Source organism: Macrobrachium rosenbergii, chromosome 40 (genome assembly GCF_040412425.1).
Source record: "Macrobrachium rosenbergii isolate ZJJX-2024 chromosome 40, ASM4041242v1, whole genome shotgun sequence".
NCBI classification, from domain to species: Eukaryota; Metazoa; Arthropoda; class Malacostraca; order Decapoda; family Palaemonidae; genus Macrobrachium; species Macrobrachium rosenbergii.
This window is the reverse complement of record NC_089780.1, coordinates 30728817-30745693: the sequence shown is the minus strand read 5'-3', so window position 1 is coordinate 30745693 and position 16877 is coordinate 30728817. Positions and strand designations below refer to the sequence as shown.

The following is a 16877-nucleotide window of genomic DNA, read 5'->3' as shown; positions in this document are numbered from 1 at the left end:
CTAGCTGCCCTTCTTGTTTACTCTTCCTCATCCTTCCTTCTTTTTGACCGGGCCCGCCAGCGTTACAAAATAGGAAAAATAGTAATGTCTCTCTTTATCAGGGTTATAACATTTCTCCTTCCAAAAAAAAAAAAAAAAAAATACAAAAAAAACAGAAACATATATAATGGACACAATAGCATATGGAAACAATAACACTGGACTATCAAGAGAGGGATTTTTTTTTTGCCTCAATATGGAATTATAAATTCAATCGTAATGGGGGCCTAGACACGCGACCCGACCTGGTTACCTTTTGTGGTGTATTTTTAGGTATGCAAGGAGTACACAAATCAAGATCACTTGGGCTCGATGGTGACAGGGCAATCTCAGTATGAGGACATTCACCACCATTGTTGGTGTCCTTAATGGGAGTTATTGGAATATTCTGAGGGGAAACATTTTGGTCAGCAGGCACATTACTAGTGACTGCAGGTGGTGGTAAACTCTGACTTAAGACGGGCACATTCTTATCGTCATTAATGTCACCAGCACTATCAGCTGGGGGAACAGGAATCTGTCTATGAAACATTTGGGAGATATGCCTCTTGCAAATCACATTGTCAGAACAGGCTAATTTTACCTTGAAATTTTTAGCATTGATTACTTCGGCCACACTACCCGGCAACCACTCAGCTCCGACGCCAAAATTTTTAAAGAAAATCCCATCACCCACTAGAAATTTGGATTTAAAATGAGAGTTTTTAGCCTTCTCAGGGCTAGTTGGAGGGGGTCTTAAGTGATCAAGAGCAGATCTAAATGCCCTGCCAAACAACAATTCTGCTGGTGAGCGTCCAGTACTAGAATGTATCGTACATCTATAATGATACAACAGTCTACTTAATCTTGAACTAATATCACCTGATGAGAATTTGATGAACAATCTTTTGAAAGCCTGAACAGCTCGTTCGGCCAGGCCATTTGACTGAGGGTGATAAGGGGCACTTAGTGTGTGACAGATTTTATTAGAATCCATGAATGATTTGAAATCTTTTGAGATAAAGCAGGGCCCATTGTCTGATACGAGCTCTTCAGGTAGACCAAATCTACAAAAGGTTTTCCATAATAATTCTACAGTTTTAGATGAGGTTAAGTGCTTAGAAGCATGGACATCCAGAAACTTAGATTTGGAGTCAATAATAATGAGAAAATAAAACCCCTCTAATGGGCCGCACCAGTCAACATGTCATAGTTTAGACATGATTTAAAATGGAATCATAATTCCATTAGTAAAAAAGTATATATATCTGTGTGGACACGAGAGAAGCGTTGTGTATGAATCACAGATTTGGGCCATCAAATCGCACATGTCAGTGGAATATCTGCGATGTGTTTGTAAGCAGTGTGTCAGCATAGATCAACGTCCTCTTTGTGCTGAGCTAAGAGCTGTCACGTAAGCCTTGAGAATTCCTTCGGAACGAGGTCATTGTGTGTTCGTGTGTGTGTAAATTGTAGTCTTGCTATGTAAAGGTATGAAAGCTTAGATAGAGATCAACATGGGAAGCCATCCTGTGTAGACCCATTGTTATTCTGCTGTACAAAACCTTTCCAGAATACAAAGAAAACCCATTATGGAGTTTGTCTAAATCCTACAGAAGAACTTTACTATTCCCAAGACTATAATCTCATTGCACATCCATGAAGAATTATGAAGATGCAAAAACAATTTCTCTGACTGCGTTTTTAACTCAGTCTCTACAATCAAACGTAAGATGGGGATATTCTGGCTGAGTACCCTACGACATTGGTGGCAGCAACCGTCGACAATTCTGGCAGCGCCCCTACATTGCGTCTACATTTTTGGAACGGAAACTCCGATTAGGCAAGATGCCTAAACAACCATAGACAGACGTCATCTTCATCAACTACATGGTCACAATCGGACGAACGATTCGGTGCATCAAAACGTCTTGGAAGAGGAAGGAAAACAAACAACGAGAAAGCGAGGAAGACATCTGACCTTCAAAATACATCTTTCCCAACGCACGGCAGAGAGAGAGAGAAAGAGAGAGGAATCTCCACAAATCTACGCGACGCGTCTCAAATGCCACAACATTGCACAATCAACATTCCACAACGTTCCTTGGAAGATTCTACAATCAACATTCCACAACATAAGAAAATTCAACATCTGCAGTATCTGAGACAGGCGGAAGTCGGACGGCAGAGGAATTTCGTCAACCTACTTACGGGAATCCAATATAAAGCTAAGTACAACCCTTATCTATAACAGTTAGTGATCTCGTATTCCAGTGGTTCAGGTCTCGAGCGGCAGGTTGCTGATATAAGGTGGGCGGCGCCGTAGATTAATACCTTTTCCTTGCAGAAGTAGCGGTTCCCGATACCTCATTTTTTATTTTTCTTTTGTGCTCTTTTATTTTTTACGCTTGACACGTGGTTAACTGTTCTTTTTCAGAAAGTGCATTTATTACTTATTGATATTGCACTTTATGATGCATTTTTCATAGGTGATGTTACTTGTTAGCAAATATATGAATCTCGGTTGGGATTTACTTGCGTTCCTGGTATAGATATATGAGGTTACGTAGCTGCCGTGTTTATTCATATAGGTTTCAAGATCACTTAGAGAGTAGGCGTGCGGCTAGGAAACTTAATAGGAAAATGACTCCTCCACCCCCAGGTGGGAGCAACCCCACCAACCCAGCTTCCCCACAGAATCCTGTAGTAACGGTAGTTAATGCTAGATCGACAATTGCACCATTCGCAGGTCGTGTTAATGGATTTTTGACACAAGGTGTCGAGTCTTGGATTTCGTCTGTAGACGTACACCTCACGGCAAAGTCCAATACCGATCAGTCTTTACAATTGCAGGAGGCAAAGAGTTTCATAGACTATGCTAAAGGAGACGCAGGTGCGTACTTACGGGGAATATCTTTTAAAGAAACAGTCACTTGGGATGATTTCAAAACCAAGCTGCATTCCATCTATGGGAGTGAGGATGCATTGGATGAAGTTCTTGCTTTACGCAACATAATAAAAGTTGCATTTATGACTAATCTCAGTGTGGTGGATACGGCAGCTCTGATAGGAGATAGGCTCGAAGAGTATACCGGACAGTTTGATGCCTCAAGTTGGGTCAATCGTAATATGCATCTCAGTTCCAAATCTCTTTGTAGGTTGTTTTATTTGACACTTATAACAGCAATGTTACCTGAACCTTTGGTTAAGTGTTTTGATGAGAAATTAACATCAGATAGCACAGAATTAGATATCTATAGACAAATTCGGAAACACTTGTCCAAGTGTACAGATCTCGATCCTTCTCTAGTTCAGGCTTTTTTCTAAACAGGAAAACAAAAATCACACCTCTTCATCACCGCAACAGGTTAACTTAGTCACTAATAATCCATCAACAGTCATTTGCTTTAATTGTAAACGTCCAGGGCACATGATAAATGAGTGTAGGACACGCTATTGTTCAATCCATAACAGTTCAAATCACAAGTATAGTCAGTGCAATGCTAGGAAAAAGAATCCAAACAGTAACACAAATACCCAAAGTACTAGTAATGACACTAGGAAGCAACAATACCATGGGGGAAAGAACAAACAATTCAAGCAGAACAGTAATGTGGGTCAGAAACAAGTACAGTCAAATCGTTCCTCGGGAAAGTCAACTTCAAACTCAGCAGTTCAAAATAACCAGGCGTCAGTGAATTTTCAGAATGCCAGTGGGCAGACAAACACACGTAGCCAGTTTAAAGGGGGAGGAGAGTGATATTGGGTTATCATCACTTTTTGAATCAGATAATAAATTTAATGTTCTCCAAGATATGTGTGAAGACAAGAATTTTCCAGAAACTGAGGTAGATTCTCCCAAACATGCAGAGCGGTCCGTAGATTTTTGCAAAATACACGCTATTATTGGCTCAGAAGAAGTTAGGCCAACTTTGCATGCAGTTAGCTTAGAACATAAACATTTCACCTTGTTTTTGATTCAGGTAGTCCACGTAACATAATGGATTTACGTACTCATCACCTGTTATTTTCAAAATTTCCTATCAAACGCTCCAATGTTCGTTTGTCAGGAATAGGTAATAATGAATTAGAAGTAGTGGGTACATCTTAAATACAATACAGGTTGGGGCAACGTACTTTCACGGACACCTTTATCATTATTAGCAATATTAGTATGTACCCAGTAGTTATTATGGGTTATCCATCAAAGTATTTCAGAAAATACGGCCACTTTAATATTACTGTGTTATATAGTGTGATGAAAGGGAGTTAGCTGTAAGATGGAACTGGGGCAAAGCCGTCACTTGCAGAATCGTTGTATTCAGCAAATAGTTGGTCGTCTCAGCAGTTAACTTGATGAGCACACGATATTGGCTCTGTCATATGACCGAGTTGGTATGTGCGTACATGAGTTCGTACGTTAGAAATCTAGATTTTGTGACTAATTCTACCCAAAAATTAGTCCGATCGTTCATTAGCGGAGCTAGAGCGAGATCGTGAAGACATTATCTTTGAGTGTTGAAGTCTCTTAGAATTGGCAGAATAAGATGTCGGTGGTGGTGGTGGTGTGGTGAGAACATATGTGAGAGGACATGATGTTATCATGTTGGTGTGTGATCATAGAGAATACATTTGCAAAACCTTTGCAATGTATATAATTTTTATGTGGGAGACTTTGAGACTAGACTAAACTTACAAAGTCTATAATGGAATATGTGAGAATTTTTGGATTTACAGGCCATTAGCCGTGATGAGACTTTTTAGTCAGGATTAGATTATTCTTACTTGATAATTTCATTTATGATGCATTTTAACCTTTGCTTTGTATATTCATTACTTGTTGGGTTGCTTTAAATAATAAATCTATTTTTGTAGGAAAGATTGCGTTTCCTTAGATGACCCATTTTATTTCTTTAATGTGGAATGTGTGAGATGCAGGCGAGTGCGAGAGAGAGAAGAGAAAGAGAATGCGTGAGGAGAACGAGAGAGAGAGAGAGAGAGAGAGATCTTTGTGACATTCGAGAGAGAGAGAAAAATGTTGAAACCCCATTGCCTTCTGGAGTTAGATCGCAAAAATCGGTAACGTTACGTGTATTCCTACAAGGAATATTATATCTTTTTCCAAGGGGGGTTACAGATAAATATGGTGGCAGCTGTAAAGTTAATTTGATAGCAGTGGGTAAAAAGTTGGGTTTGATAGCAGCGATATAGGGAGTTAAAAATACACTAATTGATTAACGTTGATGCCCAAGGCACAGACTAGCCTCGGGCAGAAATGAATGGTCAGTCTTAAGAAGCGTGTGATGCGACGGGATATCAGATTACGGGTTTAACACGGTGAATTCTTTTTTTTTTTGTTCCTATTCGAGTATTCGGGAGTCGGGAATTGTGAACATAGATCTGGGTGAGATGTAGAGTAATTTGGGTTAAGGAAATACCCAAATAAGTGTGATTAGTAGCGATTGTGAGTTAATTAAGCATGTGATGATTTTACAAAATCATCGTCTTTTTGTCTTCGAGATGGTGACGTCACAAGTTGCACAGAGCTCCGTTTTCTGATAGCAGTGATAAGTAACACGTTTTCTGTTCTTCTTTTAGGAGAGGGCTAACTTTCGCTTTTCTCTCGTTTTCTTTCATTTCATTTTATGTTTTACGATCGGGGACGGTTGATCATTCGCAAAATGCAGGACTCAGACGCAGGGACGTCGCAGTCAATTGTGAGTCACAGGCTCACGAACTTTAATGCAGGCATTACAAATTTTAAGGGCCTAGTTGATGGGAAATTAACACAGAATGTAGAGACATTTATTGAATCAGTAGATAATTATCTGAATTCTAGGAAGATTACGGGTGGCGCTGATGCTTTGAGAGAAGCAAAGGCTTTCTTGGATCTAGAAAAAGGAGACATTGGATAACAAGCACGAGGTTTCGGGTTCAGAAAGTGTAAAACTTGGAAAGAACTTCAGGAATTTTTACATGCGTCGTATGTTGTGATTGACCGCGGATGCGTCGTCCGGAATTTACGAGCGCTCAGCAGAACTAAGAAAGGTAATGATTCATTAATAGCGTACAGTGCTCGTTTATCTGATGCAGTAGGTGAGTTAAAGAAATCTATGATAAACTCTCCATGGGTAAATGGAAATAATATCTCCTTAGATAATTTTGAAAAACTGATACACTTTGCCTGCCTTTTAACGTCAGTCCCAGATATAATTACAGATAGTTTTGATAAAAGAATTGATAAGGACACAGATGAATCCTTTTTGTTTGCACAGATTAACAAAAATCTATCAAAATGCCTGACGCTGGACAGTAGTTTTGTGAAGGGAGGTGCTAAAATTTCAGAAACAGTTTCAAAACCACAGAATAATGCAAATTCCTCAAATCTAGGAAACGATGCAGGAGTGAAATCATGTGCGCGGGTGGAATCGAAGAAAACCTCAGAGAGATCAGTAACAACAATTCGTTGTTTTAATTGTGATAAAATAGGACATAGTAAGTCAAATTACAGAGTGAGATATTGTTCAGCTTGCAAATCTTCAGACCATGGGTGGAGATTTTGCCCAGCCACAAAGAAGAGAGAATATTCAGGGAAAACACGGGGTAGTTTTAATAGATATGACAGAAGAATTTCACATGATGCAAGTTCTAGGTACACAAACGAACATCAGAATTTTCACAAGATAAGTTCGAAGACGGACACAGGATAATGAGCAATTAGGTCTTAGAATCACCAGAACCTAGGCCGATTGTACGTGGATTTTCTAATGGCATTGAAATTTCTATCTTCATTGATTCTGGTAGCTCAGTTAACCTAATAGATGCTGATCGTTTTCACTCGAAATTTCCAGAGTGTAAATTAGTCCCTACTAATGAGACAGTGTGTGACGTACAGGCGAGGAAATTGAATATCTTAGGTTTGTCATCTCTTACGCTTTGCATCGGCGGAAAGACAATAGTAGAACCATTTTTGGTCATAGAAGGATTAGCCTTAGGTGAAATGGTTTTGCTAGGACACCCTTCTTGTATGCAACATAACATCAATATTCTTATGGGAATTCAGGGGATTACAATAGGTGAGCCAGGTTGTTTTGTTCCATATATACACATGGAAAAAACTTGTGAGAAACCCAAGACACAGTCTGAGACATGTGTAACACATTCATTAGAGAATGAAGACATTCCGCAAAAGTCTTTCAAAGGATTTTTGTTAGAAGATATTGAATTGCACCCGCGAGTTCCTACATTGATTAAAGTGTCGGTGAAAGAGAAAAAGTTTCCTTCTCAAGTATGCGTTGCTGAGGAACCGAGAAATTCAAAGACGTTGTGAGTACAGTGTCAGTAAATGAAGTTTCAGTCGCAGGCGTAACTACAGTAGAATTAGTAAGCTATCAAGACTCAGTGAAAAAATATCACAAGGGTACTTACGTAATTGATTTTGAAGAGTTTAAGGAAGAACATAAGATAGTGAGTTTTTTGTGGAGACGGTAACATGTTTCCCAGCGAGGAGCTACAATTCAGAAGTCAAGTTCTTCACGAACATTTGGCTAAAGCTGATTATTCCAGTATTCAGATAAAGTAGAGAAAGTGTTGAAAGAATATTTAGATATTGCTTTGAAGGGAGATAAATTAGGAGTTACAGATGTTTTAGAACATTCAATCCGCCTAGAAAAGGTACAAATCCCATATATATTCCAGCGTATTGAATTCCTTTTAAGATCAGAGAAGAAGTAGAAAAGGAAGTTCAGAGATGGGAGTCGGAAGGTATTATTAGGGCAAGCTCTTCACCTTTTAACTTTCCTTTACTAGCGGTCCCAAAGAAAGACGGTAGCATCAGAGTTTGCGTAGACTTTCGTAAATTGAACAAGAAGACGTGCCCAGATAGATAACCTGTGGCTTGTTTACCTGATTTGTTTGTTGAGATTGGTGGCAAGAATATATATTCGTCTATAGATCTTATGCAAGGATTTTTGCAAGTTCCTCTTAGCGAGAATAGTCGAAAATTTACAGCATTTTCTATACCAAAGGGACATTACGAGTTTAATAGGATGCCTTTTGGATTACAAGGGTCCCCAATAACATTTACTAGACTGGTTAACACAGTACTTCATGGTTTATTAGGAAAGCTGGTGTTTGTGTACATGGATGACATTCTCATATGCACAGATACAATCGAAGAACATCTAAAGGTGTTAAAAAAGTCCTCAAGCGATTAAGGTTCGCTGGATTAAAAGTCAAATTGGCTAAATGTGAGTTTCTGAAGAAAGAAATTGTTTATCTAGGTCATGTTATCTCTAAAGAAGGAGTCAGAGTGAATGATGACAAAGTCAAAGCTATCGTGAGTTTTCCAGTTCCCAAAACCAGGAAGCAGATTCGTTCATTCCTAGGTATGTCGGGTTTCTTTTGCCGTTTTGTGCGGAATTTTTCTACAATAGCGTCTCCATTGACAGATCTATTACAGGAAGACGTTAAATTTTTGAGAAGCTTAAGAATGCTTTAGTGAACCCACCTGTTTTGAAGTTTCCAGATTTTAGTCAACCGTTCACCTTGGTGACTGACGTGAGTCAGGAAGGTATAGGTGCGTGTTTGATGCAGAAATTTGAGGGAAAATTACGCCCAATTGCTTTTTATAGCAGAAAGTTCAAAACGCGTGGTAGTAACGAAAGGCTGATGTTAGTTGTGGACAAGGAGGCTTTTGCAGTCGTCTCTAGCCTTGTTCATTTCAAGATGTTGTTGTTGGGAAATAAAGTTGAGATTTTTACAGATCATCAACCGTTGCTTGAGCTTTTTAATAAGCCAAATTTATCGCCCAAGAGAGCACGTTGGTTTTTGACATTGAGAGATTTTGATGCAAGCCTCAAATACATTGAAGGTAAGCATAATGTAGTTGCAGAGGCATTGAGCAGATATTTTCCAGTTGAGGATGAGGGAGTACAGACCGAATCCTGTGTGAGAGAAGAGAGTAGACATTTGGTGTCTAATGTCTCGGATACTAGTAGTTCTGAGATATCGCATGTAGAGGACATACACGTTCCTACAGTGCATACTTCGGGGAGAAATAGTGAGTCGGCAGTCTCGGAAGAGATTGTTGTTCGTGATGTTGAGGGAAACGTTGTGTTATGTTACTGGTGAAAATATCACTTGGGACATACCTTTGCTAGAAGAGAAGCAAGATGAAGATAAATTACTATCAGATGCTAAGGCGTTTCTCAGGGGAGTTTCACCGAAGAAAGGGTATAAGTTGCCTTTTTCTGGACTAGAGCTGGAGAAAAATTTATTAGTTAGGAAAGTTAAGTATAACTTACGAAGTAGTCTAAGCATGGGTGAAATTACACAAATCATCGTGCCAGAGAGTCTAGTATCACAAGTCCTAGACATTGTACATTGTAAATTTGGTTCTCCTCATTTAGGTGTGGACAAGACGTATGAAAACGTCAGGTCAAAGTTCTTTTGGAAAAATATGTTTTCCGCAGTGGAGGCCTTTGTGAAGAGTTGCGCTGTTTGCAATGCGAATAAGCCAGCGACGACAGTGTCGTGTCGTTTGGGTTCATATCCCATACCAAATAGGCCGTTTCAGAGAGTGCATATGGATATTCTGGGTAACTTCTCAGAATCTGCTTATGGATATAGACATCTATTAGTAGTTGTTGACGAGTTAACTCGTTTTGTCGAGATTTTCCCACTGAAATACAAGTCAGCTGAGGAAGTTGCTATAGCGTTCTTTAAGGGGATAATTTGTAGATATGGTGTTCCTGAATGTCTGATCACAGACAATGGTAGAAATTTATTAATAAGACTTTAGACGGTCTTGCTAATTTACTGGGAATAAAGAAAGTATCTATAATCCCGTATAGACCAGAAGCGAACGGGTTATGTGACAGGGCGAATCGGAAAATAATCGAAGCTTTACGCATGACAGTGGGCGGTTCCGATACACATTGGGACAGATCTTTGGATGAAGTGCGATATAGTATCAATACTATGGTGAATGACACAATTAAGATATCTCCAGCAGAAGCTTTGTATGGGTACAAGTTGAAAGGACCTTTTGATTTGTTACCAGAGCGAGTTAAGGGCGATGTTACTGTTACTTCGTTGATAAATACAGCGAGAGAAAGATTTGCACGTATCAGTAAAGAACTTGAACTTAGTTCGCGCGCAATGGTAGAGAAAAGTAACGCGAAATCGAGGGAGTAGCTTTTTCTATGGGTGATAGAGTGTTTGTTAAAGTGAATGTTCGGAATGATCCGAATTATAAATTAAGTCCAAAGTTCCATGGACCTTTTGAGATTGTAGAGATCAAAAAGGGAATAGATTTGTAGTAAAAGATGTAAATACTGGTGTGACAGAAATTAACTCATATTTCAAAGTTAAAGACAGTTGGGATGTAATGGAACATTTGTATATAATTAGAGGGATAAATGGGTTGATATTTGTATATACTGTATATAATACTTATTTTTTTTTTTTTTCTTTTTGTCTGTCTCATGTTCATTTTAGATTTTACCAGTAGAGAATAGGAGAAGTAAAAGAGCAGCACCTTTAGTTCTTTTAGGTGTTGGCGTGATTGCTGCGATTGGAGCGATGTCCATTGGAAGTTTAGTCTAAGGACAGAAGTGCAAATGCAGATAAAAGCAATTATTGCTGCAGCAGGTCTTGTGTATGGTGATATATTACCTTTAGGATACTTAGAAAATGTTCTAAAGAATTCCGCTTATCTACATGGGGCGAAAGTATTGTTCACGGGGGGAGATTTGTATTTATATTATAATGTTTTGAGGGTGAGATTGTCTGATCGGGGATTAATAGTATACGTTCCTGTCAGTACAATGAAGCCTTTTCTTAGTTTTATTATTAGACCTTTTCCGAGTGCTTTTAGAGACTTAGTAGTGACATGGGATGGATTAGAGACCATGTTCATTTTGGGAGATCAATATCAAGGTTCGGGAGTTGATTATAAGACAGGTTGTACCTTGGTTAGGGAGAAGTATGTGTGTGACAGTAATGTTTCCAATTGCGAGTTGTATCTGCGGGTGGTTGTGAATTATCATTAGTTCATAGACAGACTCCGACAGAATGTGACTTTATACGGTTTCCACATGAATACCACATGATCACCACCAGAACTCTAACTGCCATTTACTGCAAAGAATGCCCTGTTACGACAATGTGCCGAGGTAACAAGTCGACATCCTTCAATCTTCAAGGATCCAAGCTGTTTGGCGCTTCTTGCAGAGTAGTGTCCACAGACTTTCTCGTACTTAGCCGTGCTGTGTTCAACAGTTCGAGAAGATATTCATGCGTCATATGCATAATGATCATGATGTAGTTCCAGTACCTTCAACAGGGTGCGATAACTGTTCCACCGTTAGAAGAAGACAATGATCCGTTGTTGGTCGAGTATCAGCAATATTTTATGCCATCCCTCTTGGTAGTTCTAGTGGCTATTTTAGTGATAATTCTTGTTGTGGGAGTAGTCAAGCTTATTTGTGCTTGTAAGACTAAATGCAAGGGCTCTAAGAAAATGACCCCAGTGACTTTGCAAGTACGTCATGAGAGCAGTACTTAAAACTGCAGTTCAGTAGACATTGCTAATTGAGCATAGCTCTATTTGTTATGTTTTATACATATGCTTTTGTTTTAGTTTGCCATTAGGAGAGCGAGACGCTCTTATGGGGTGGCCGAGCACTATTTCAGAAAATACGGCCGCTTTAATATTACTGTGTTATATAGTGTGATGAAAGGGAGTTAGCTGTAAGATGGAACTGGGGCAAAGCCGTCACTTGCAGAATCGTTGTATTCAGCAAATAGTTGGTCGTCTCAGCAGTTAACTTGATGAGCACACGATATTGGCTCTGTCATATGACCGAGTTGGTATGTGCGTACATGAGTTATTAGAACTCGTTAGAAATCTAGATTTTGTGTCTAATTCTACCCAAAAATTAGTCCGATCGTTCATTAGCGGAGCTAGAGCGAGATCGTGAAGACATTATCTTTGAGTGTTGAAGTCTCTTAGAATTGGCAGAATAAGATGTCGGTGGTGGTGGTGGTGTGGTGAGAACATATGTGAGAGGACATGATGCTATCATGTTGGTGTGATCATAGAGAATACATTTGCAAAACCTTTGCAATGTATATAATTTTTATGTGGGAAACTTTGAGACTAGACTAAACTTACAAAGTCTATAATGGAATATGTGAGAATTTTTGGATTTACAGGCCATTAGCCATGATGAGACTTTTTAGTCAGGATTAGATTATTCTTACTTGATAATTTCATTTATGATGCATTTTAACCTTTGCTTTGTTTATTCATTACTTGTTGGGTTGCTTTAAATAATAAATCTATTTTTGTAGGAAAGATTGCGTTTCCTTAGATGACCCATTTTATTTCTTTAAAATGTGGAATGTGCGAGACGAAGTGAGTGCTGAGAGAGAGAAAGAGAAAGAAAATCGTGAGGCGAACGCCGAGAGAGAGAGAGAGATCTTTGTGACATTCGAGCGAGAGAGAAAAGGGTCGAAACCCCATTGCCTTCTGGAGTTAGATCGCAAAAATCGGTAACGTTACGTATATTCCTACAAGGAATATTATATCTGTTTCCAAGGGGGGTTACAAATGTCATTACATAACGTAATTTTGACACCCGCAAAACACGGAGTGTTTATAAAAGGGAAATTCTATCGGTCTTCACACACATTGAAATCTGTTTTGGATCAGAAGGAGACAGTCAGTGAGAAAGTAACGTACATAGAAGAACCAGTCACCTGTCTCGTAAGTGATGATATTGTTACCGCCACCCAACATAATTCTCAGGCACCCGTCATTGCTGCGTTCACACAAATCATTGAGCCAGACACACCATCGTATCTGACGGTCAAGGTTAAAAAAAACTGCCAGGCTCAGAGGTTTTAATTCTTCCTGACACTTTAAAAATCAATGGGCTTTCAGTCACGCAAGCATTGTACACAGTAAATTCTGATCATCAGGTTAACATTGAAGTTTTTAATCACTTAAATGCTGCTTTAACAATACATGAAAATCAGCATATTGTCAATATCGAAACATATAAACATCGAATCCTTACAGTTGCTGAAATTAACTCCACTGAATCAGCAATAGATGAATCTCTTTTAAAAAAAAAACTAATTAAAGGCAAAATCAAGCTGACATCTTAGATAGGGATATAAGTAAGAAATTTTTGAACTTCTATCCAAATATAGTGATGTTTTTCTACTAGTACTGGAGCTTTAGGCAAAACGGGAAGTCATCGAACATCAAATTCGTTTAAAGGATAAGGACCAAGTCATTTATGTACCTTCATATCATCTACCGGCCAAATTTCTGAATGAGATCAATGTAGAGGTAGATAAAATGTTAAAAGAGGGTTATTAAGAAATCTAACAGCCCTTATAATTTTCCCTTGATAGTAGTACCAAAAAGGATAAAACTTGGAGGATTTGTGTTGATTTTCACCAAAACTTAACGACCAAACTATCCTGATCGTTTCCCAGTACCTTGTACAGATGATATTTTATCTCTATTAGGACAGAATAAATTTTTACTTCCTTGGACTTACTTAAAGGCTTTCACCAGATACCCTTAGCTAAGGACAGTACACCGTACACTGCTTTTAGTACAGCTCAGGGTCACTATGAATTCCTCAGTATGCCATTTGGGCTACATTGTGCCCCTATTACGTTCACAAGAATGATCAATATAGTGTTCGGAGATTTACTAGGGAATATTCTCCATGCTTATATGGACGATCTAGTAATATTCTCTAATTCTTTGGAGGAAAACTTAAGTAAACTAGAAATAGTCCTTCAAAGGTTAAGAGAACATCATTTAAAGGTAAAAATTTCTAAATGTGAGTTTTTTAAAGACGAATTAGTCTATTTGGGTTTCATGGTATCTCGGCAAGGTCTTAAAGTAGTCCATGATAAAATCTCTGCTATTAGTAAATTTCCCGTTCCTACTAATGTTAAAGCCATACAGCAATTTCTCGGGGTTTCGGGTTATTATCGTCGGTTTATCCGAGATTACTCAGTAATAGCAGCTCCTTTAACTGACCTCATAAGGAAGGACATAAATTTTAAATGGGAACCCAAACATCAAATCGCTTTTGACACCTTGAAAGAAAAATTAGTTCTGCTCCTATTCTAAAGTTTCCCGATTTTACTAAAGAATTTATTATTGCAACCGACGCATCAGACCAAGGAGTAGGAGGTGTGTTACTCCAGTGGCATGACAAGAAGTTTTTTCCCATTGCCTTTTATTCTCGCAAACTAAAAACGTCAGAGAAGAAATATGCAGTAATAGATAAAGAATGTTTAGCGATAGCTAATTCGTTGGTACATTTTAAATATATAATCTATGGGTACAGTGTTAAGGTTCTGACTGATCATAACCCCCTTACTGACTTTTTTAAAGGTTTCAATCATAGTCCTAAAAGAACTCGGTGGCATATTACTAGAGGAAATTAGTAAATCACCCGGACAAAAAATCATATAAAGCTGAAAATTGGCACAAAGGTCAGGGATTGTGTCAGGAATGACCGAAAAAAAGCCCCATTGATTGGGGTTGGGAACTCCTTTTTTTTGTGGGTGGGGTGGGGAAGTAAAATGCAAATGGCCTAGGGAAAATGACGGAACTCTGTGCATGCAGGAATGAATGCGGTTTGGATCATAGAAGTCAATAAATAAAAGTGCCAGGGCTTTTAAATAATTGATTTAATCATACCGAATTTTATTTGATCTATGAAGATTAAATGTTTTTAATAGATAACCAATTTTGACGAAAATGATGAGTCATTCATGTTGAAGAAAAAATTACTGATTTTCTTTTGAAATTATGTAAATCCACTTGTCAATGCAAATATAATATTTCAAATAATAGTTCATTTCTTTGATCTTACAGCTCTTTAATCAATAATTCAGGAAATATTTAAAGAAAATGGCTGAAGTTTGTGTTTTGTGTGAAGAAGGTTTTGATCAAGAGTCCTCTCTCTGTCCAAGTACATAAAAGGGACTAAATACATTGATTCGGATCAGTGAAGAACGAGAATTACATGACTTATGCAGGTATTGTTTATTTATTCATACATTAATTTTTGTATGCTATGTCATACATTTTAGCTTGTAAAAATTTTTCGTTTGGTAGCTGATTGCCTCTTATGCATCTTACGTTTCTGTTCACTCTAGGTTCCTTAAAGACACATCACGGCAACCGGAAGCTGGAAAAATTCTGGTGCATCATACATGCCGAAGAAAATTTGTTGATCTTCGAAAAAGCACGAATACTGCTAGTGTTGTGCCAAGAAAAAATTACGATCATCAACCATTTAGCACCTTTGATTAGAACACATCTTGTTTTTTTGTACAAAAACAGCAGAACATAAGTACTCAACAGTTGCTAGAGTAGAAACTCTTCCACTGATTGAAACGCTAACTAAGCGTTGTATAAGTAGAGGCGATGAATGGGAGATGAAGTACATTCTCGCTTGATGTCTTTAATGATCTGGTTGCTGAGGAGGCAATTTATCATATTTCATGTATGAATCGATTCAGAAATCCATTTAGCATGAAAGATGGCAACCTCCACTCATTGTCGTCAGGTGTTGTAACTGTGCATGGAAAAGACAATGTAAATTGTGATGAAGCTGAGAGCATTGGAGATCGCATACACAAGAGTCTAAATGAAGTCAATTTTACAGGGGCAAAAATCAAGAAGAAAGATCAATTTGTTTCGTTGGATGCCCTTACACGAAGTGTAAGCATTGATGAGAAGAAACCAATTATAGTCAATCCAACCCTTTTATCTACAAGGCTGGCAGCAATAGCAGAAAGAGAGGAGAACGTTGAGCTGTATTTTGACTTTGAGCTTACCCACCACCCTCAATCTCTATTTACAAATGAACTCATGAAAACCAGATAAGGCATCCTTGAGAAACATTCTGCTGACAAATAATGTACAGAAACCAACAGAAGATGCTGTTGGCAAATATGTAATTGATGATGGTGGCGCACTCCTTCACCTAGTTAGTTGGCACAAGGATATGTTGTTTACCAAAATTGCAGAAGCGTATGTAAACTATGTCAGGAAGAAATATGGTAACTCATACATTGTCTTTGATGGATATAACGAGGCTTGCATATCAGTTAAGTCTAATGAACACACTAGAAGAACAAGGTCAAAGGTCCTCCCAAAATGTAGTGATAAGACCAGAAAATCAAGTGCCATATTCAAAGGAACGTTTCTTATCAAATCAGCATAACAAGAGCCAGCTAATTTCACTATTGTCGGATTTTCTAAGAAAAGATGGCCAAATGGTACATGTCTGTGAAGGTGATGCCGATACTAAAATTGTGGCTACAGCTTTGGAAGTTGCAAAGGACTCTACAACAATTGTTGTATCAGATGATACAGATGTAGCTATAATGTTATTATACCACTGGATGAATGACCTATCAGAAATCTTCTTTCTTCAAGAGCGTGACAAAAATGCTGGAGCATAAAAGAATCTGGTCACCAAGTGAATGACTTGAAAAATCATTTACTGTTTATTCATGCATGGTCAGCTGTGACTCACCTCAGCTATCTTCGGTAAAAGGAAAATCAAGCTTTTTGAAACTTGTTAAAAAAGTCAACAGTCATCCAATCTGCCTCTGACACAATGTCTGATTACTGGGCCACCAAAGAAGAAGTGGGGCATGCTGCTGTGAAGATATTCACAGTACTATATGGTGGAACTACTGAGTCTTCATAAAGAAAGATGCGGTTAGTATATCTTTCTGATTTATCACATATAAAAGGTTTCATCTAGTATTACAGAACTTTAATCCTTTGAACTTCACCACGG

General features: G+C 38.3%; 1 protein-coding gene across 1 annotated transcript; it reads right to left on the bottom strand.

The window, feature by feature from the left end:
• Positions 1 to 241: 241 nt before the first annotated feature.
• On the bottom strand, positions 242 to 1015 carry LOC136826381 (uncharacterized). Its single transcript, XM_067083640.1, has one exon. It carries the CDS (start codon positions 1013 to 1015, stop codon positions 242 to 244), a length of 774 nt encoding a protein of 257 aa, XP_066939741.1.
• Between the last annotated feature and the right edge of the window lie 15862 nt (positions 1016 to 16877).

What these genes read in the sequence shown, in the direction of transcription:
- LOC136826381 (XM_067083640.1), bottom strand. Translation starts at nt 1,015, where the DNA reads ATGGATTCTAATAAAATCTGTCACACACTAAGTGCCCCTTATCACCCT.